The 5,000-nt window shown below is 49.9% G+C and overlaps 1 protein-coding gene across 1 annotated transcript in view; it reads left to right on the forward strand.

Annotated features, from left to right (window-relative positions):
• Positions 1–5,000, forward strand: part of LUBEL (Linear Ubiquitin E3 ligase) — a 110,890-nt gene that overhangs the window by 92,735 nt on the left and 13,155 nt on the right. Inside the window, exons 26-31 of the mRNA XM_086550503.1 lie at positions 1–409; positions 705–950; positions 1,174–1,236; positions 1,466–1,522; positions 2,186–2,779; positions 3,182–3,816. The exon at positions 1–409 is cut by the window's left edge and continues 362 nt beyond it. Of these exons, the coding sequence (XP_086406629.1) occupies positions 1–409; positions 705–950; positions 1,174–1,236; positions 1,466–1,522; positions 2,186–2,779; positions 3,182–3,816 (2,004 nt within the window). The remainder of the gene's footprint in view (positions 410–704; positions 951–1,173; positions 1,237–1,465; positions 1,523–2,185; positions 2,780–3,181; positions 3,817–5,000) is intronic.

The following is a 5,000-nucleotide window of genomic DNA, read 5'->3' on the forward strand; positions in this document are numbered from 1 at the left end:
CATAAATCTGAGCCGGATCTCCGGTCCTCTGACGCGTACGAATCCATCTCAAGCGGCCAGGCAAAGCAGGAGGAACCTTTCCACCCCCCTGACTCCCCTGCCCCCCGTCCAGAGAGCCGGTCTGCCCCCTCCTCCGTCAGGAATTCGCTCCTGCTCGGCGACTACGACGAGAGCGACGAAGAGGAGTCGGTCAGCATCACTACCGGCAGACTGAACCTCTCCTTCAGCTCCGACGGAGTCAATGTCAAGTCCGAGCTGGTCCAGACGGAGCAGGTCGCGGCGTCCGAGCACGAGGCGGCGTTGGGGAAGGGTGACTTGTGTGACGAGGAGGACGATGACAACACGGAAACATGTGTCAGTAATCCTTTAGAGGCGGACGGACCGTCGGAAGATGGGGTTAGGACGGCAGGTAACTGTGGTGAATTCTGGAAGTGTAGGCTGGTCCCATGTCCACACTAACACTCCCACAGTGTCATCACACACCCACACGCATCGTCCCACCCTCCTCCTTGGGCATGACGCTAACTGTGCTAATGATCTGTGTTCTCTCAGCTTTTGCATCACTATCAACCTCAAAAATACCCCCAGTTACTTTTCTAATTCCCCCTTTGCTTAAATCATAACTGATTTTCAGTATTCTTTCCCCCGCCAAGTGCCATACCATTCAGTGAGAGCTAATGCAGGCTTCGGCTCCCCGTCCTCAGAGCGGAGTGACAAAAAGCCGGGCGACGCGTCGAGGTTCGAGGAGCCCGGCATGGCCCAGACGCGGCCGGGCCCTGTCACCATGCAGAAGGCCACCTTCATCGTGGGTAAGGCCATCGCAAAGGCCATGGCGCGTGAGACCTCCGTCAGGGAGTCGCTCAGCAGGTCGGTGACGCCCGAAATCGGTCAGGATGCCCCCATGGTCACGCCCGAGCCATCAGAAGAGGAGGAGGAGACTGTTGGTCAGGGTGCGTCGTCCTTGTTGGGTCGTGAGACACACTGTGGAGAATGTCACGTCTGTTTAGATTACGCCTCCTTCCCTTTCCACTGTTTACATGTCAATAGATGTGTTCATAAAATGTCCTTTCCAGAAAGTTCTGAATGGATGGTACCGATGTTCAAATTAGCTCCATATGATTCTGGAATAAAATGGAGGAAGATGTATATATATATATTTTTTTCTTATTACAGCTCCAATTACCGATTCTGAGGATGACGATCACCTGCGCACACTAGACACCATCCCCGAAGAAGGTAATGCTTGTTTAAGAGAATGATAGATAAGCAGGATTTTTCTATTACCGCTGATAAAAATTATTTGTGTTGCTGTTCGTGTAAGTAAATAATTTTATTTGTTACTTGTTAGGTTTTATTTTTCATCTTATCATTTTCTTATTTTTCTTTAATTCTCCCTTTATCAGTATTCCTATCATGCAGTTATCAACCTCCTAGTCTCTCATTATCTTTGTTCATTTCATTTCAGAAGAGATCAGTGAAATGACTGAATCAGGCCGGATCATTTCCAGGTCAGCGTCCAAGAGTAAGTATTGCCTCACTGGTCACTAGAGTACAAGGCGAGTAAAATAAATAATGATCCTTGCAAGTAGACAGTCACTATATTAGGACCGCAGGGACTGTTATTAAAGTATCGACAGTGCTTCCACGCGCCAGCTGTAAAGTGAGCTTCATGCTAACACGAGCGTTTTCTTGCTGCGTTCGTGCTGGCCTAAGTGCGCTTTCTGATCTCTTAATCTTTAATCTTTATTTGCTCTCATCTCGTGTAAGAGATCTAGTTTTATATACGTTGGATTCACCGACACCAATTACGGTTTGCAAGACCAGGCACATAATTGATGAGTGATGCTGCTGCGTTGCCTCGGGACTTACATAATGGAGTTCTGCTGACACGGTACTCTTATTTTGGCCACCTCTGGTGCATGGTCCTCACAGTGCCATGTCATATTCACTCTTGTGTAAGTACCTAGGTGCCAGCGCCACTCTTGCACGAACCTCATGCTGTAATGCTCATCTCACACTGCTCTGTTGGCAATATTGCTTTATCATCACGCTTCTTGACCTTATGCTGCGTCAATGCTTACCAACTCTATACTGGTCTCGCTTCACCACGGTGTCAGAGGAAATCGCAGAGCCAAAATAACACGCTTCCTCCTCCTTGCTCTGGCTATGGCGCTTTCTCTTCTAGATCTGTTCCTTCCTTTCAACCCGACGGATGTCGTCCACCTGAACGCCGCCGGCCGCGGCGGGGCAGGCCCCGCTGCTGCCTCCCCGCGACCAGGCCCCGCGAGCGCTGCCAAGGCCCCGTCGAACGAAAAGGGCGGCGCCCCCGCGGAGACCGGACGTCCTGTCAGCATCCCGGAGCGCCCCGACGAGAGCGTGTCCGAGGCGCCGCACAACTACTACAACGACCCGAAGTACAACTATTACAACGCTGCCGCCGGAGCCGAGAACGCGCCCAGCGAGGAGCCGCCGGTCAAGCTCGCCCCCGACGATTACGAGACCATGTACGAGGTCAAGCGAGAGCTGGACAGTTTGCGCGACACCAGCGAGGTCACAATGGGGAAGCTCAATGCCCTCATCACAAACGAGCCCCAAGACGGGGGCGACTACGACGACGACGAAGGTATTTATTACGAGGAGGTCGTCCTGAAATCAGGCATCGACCCTTCCTCTCAGACAAAGACCGAAGCTGGGAGTGAACCTTCCACCACTACACCCTCCCGCAGGCGCCGACGCAGGCGCCGTCGTGGTCGTGGTCAGGGTGGGGGCGGCGAGGCAGGTGGGGGTCGTGGCAGAAGTCAGTAGAGGCGGACGACCTGCATGATGTCACGCCGGCATGACTGTCTTGCTCCTCACACCAGCTCACTACTCTGCCACTTCCTGGCCCTAATGCTTCTTTAAATACCGCAACTTTGGCGTTGGCGGAATCTTTTACTCACTTTTTTCATAATATAGATAAATAAATATTATGTTTTCATTTTGAATTTGTATTTTCTAATAGTTAGATCTAATCGTAAATCTGAAATACCGCCCGCCATTAAATTCTTCATTAAATGCATGAAATCCAGCTAATTCAAGCTTTCTCCTCAATTTCTGTATTTTGAGAATTATAGTCATTACCTTGAAGTCTCTTCCTTGACCTACGAGACACCAATCGCTGACGAGGATACTCTTTGTCTAGGAACGTCCAGAGCAGACCAGAGTGAACCCTCTGCGCCTGCACCGGCGTCGTCTTCGTCGTCGGCCGCGCCGCCCCCTCAAGCACCAGCCGACGCTGCACCGCCACCGCCCGAGACGTCCCCGACAGCGTCGCCGGAGGATCCTTCGCCGGCCCAAGCGGAGACCGAAGCTTCGCCATCTACGTCTAGTCCAGTGCCCTCTGCCGCAGCTGAGGCGCCGGCAGAGGCCGCGACTACCAAATCCGCGGGCGGACGCAGACGAACCAGGTTATCAGACAATAAGACTTATTCCATAATAGAAACCATTTCAACCAAGACCAAGGAGGAGTCTGCAGACTCCGCTCAGCCTGCGGACGGCGCCGCCACCACCACCGCCGCCGGGACGTCCACTCGCCGCAGGAGACCCGGGACGGCCGCCAGCACAGACGATGCAGGATCATCATCTACGACCAGTCAGTCCTCCGACCGCGCCGCTGCCCCGGCCGCCTCCGCGACGAGTGCCGCGGCAGGGAGCTCTTCGGCCAGGACGAGGACGAGGGCGAGGGTTTCAGAGTCGTCGGGAGATTCGGAAGACGATGACCGTCCGTCGAGGGTGAGCGAGGAGGATCCCTCAAAGATCCCTCATCTCTTGGTCCAGGTAACACAGCCCTAATGCTTCTCTTGGCTTCTCCCTCCATTAACCCGCGAGGCAAGCACCGTCTCTGCTCTCCCTGCAAGCACATGCTTTTGTCGCGCCGCAAGAACTTCATTGCTTCACATTCTTGAGGCATTCAGAACGCTGGGATCTTCTCTTTTTTTTCTCACACTTCCTACAAAACCTTATTTTTCATTTATTCTTTTTTTTCTGTCTTGAGGGGTCGCATTGCCCTTCCCGAGAGCAGATTCGGCATCTTGTCGAATGAGTGACTATTGCCTTGCATGAAATTTTTATTATCATGTTTCTTTCATCAGATTCATATATGAAAATTGAAAAAAGTTAGATCACAATAAATCAATAGTTTAGTCGGACAACGTTATCAATCACGTTGCATTATTACTCTCTTTAGTACCAGATCTAGAGTACGCATTAGGCATAAAATCACAGCACATTGGTCTTCTTCATGATCTATTCCTTGTGATAGCCATAGCAACTCTCAATAAAAAGAATACTAGCTTCCAAATACTGAACAAAACGTTCCTATCACTAGCCGTCTGCAGCATCTGTTTGTAGTTGTTTACAGTCCTAGAGTAATCAGATCTCGCTGACCTGACCTCGAGAACACCGAGCGAGGGACAGGTAAGCTAAGCAGAGTGATGCAAACCGATTCCTCGCGAACTCTTTGAGCACAATAGGTGTTCTAGCGGGCGTCCAACCCGATTCTAGACTCGTGGTAGAGTTAGACGTCTTAGCTCCGGTATATTTTAAGTTGCGTGCTGTGTGGAGTGTCTCGTTTTTGGTTCCGTGTTGTCTCTATTTATTTGTCTAACCCACAGTGATCCCTCAATACGATTTTTTAAATATTTTCCTTTTTTATTTTATTATTTTTTTGTCATTTGACACGTCTACTTTATGACACTTAGAGTAACCTTTTTCTTTTCTTTTTTTTTACGTTTTCATATTTCTCTATTTTTGTCATTTGATGTGTCGACATTATAATTTATGTTAGTTTTTTATCATCAAACTGTATTTGTCTTTTTTGTATCATATATACAAATTTCCCCCTTTTATCCTTTACATATTGTCGGTCTCGCACATGCCTCTTAGTTGAAACCTCACTTATTCACCTTTTTCTTTTTCTTTTTTTTCCCCTCTTCCGCGGTATAGCTTCCTCAGCTGATTAC

This window comes from Penaeus japonicus, unplaced genomic scaffold (assembly GCF_977035675.1).
Source record: "Penaeus japonicus unplaced genomic scaffold, GWHDUDI00000001_assembly GWHDUDI00000023, whole genome shotgun sequence".
NCBI classification, from domain to species: Eukaryota; Metazoa; Arthropoda; class Malacostraca; order Decapoda; family Penaeidae; genus Penaeus; species Penaeus japonicus.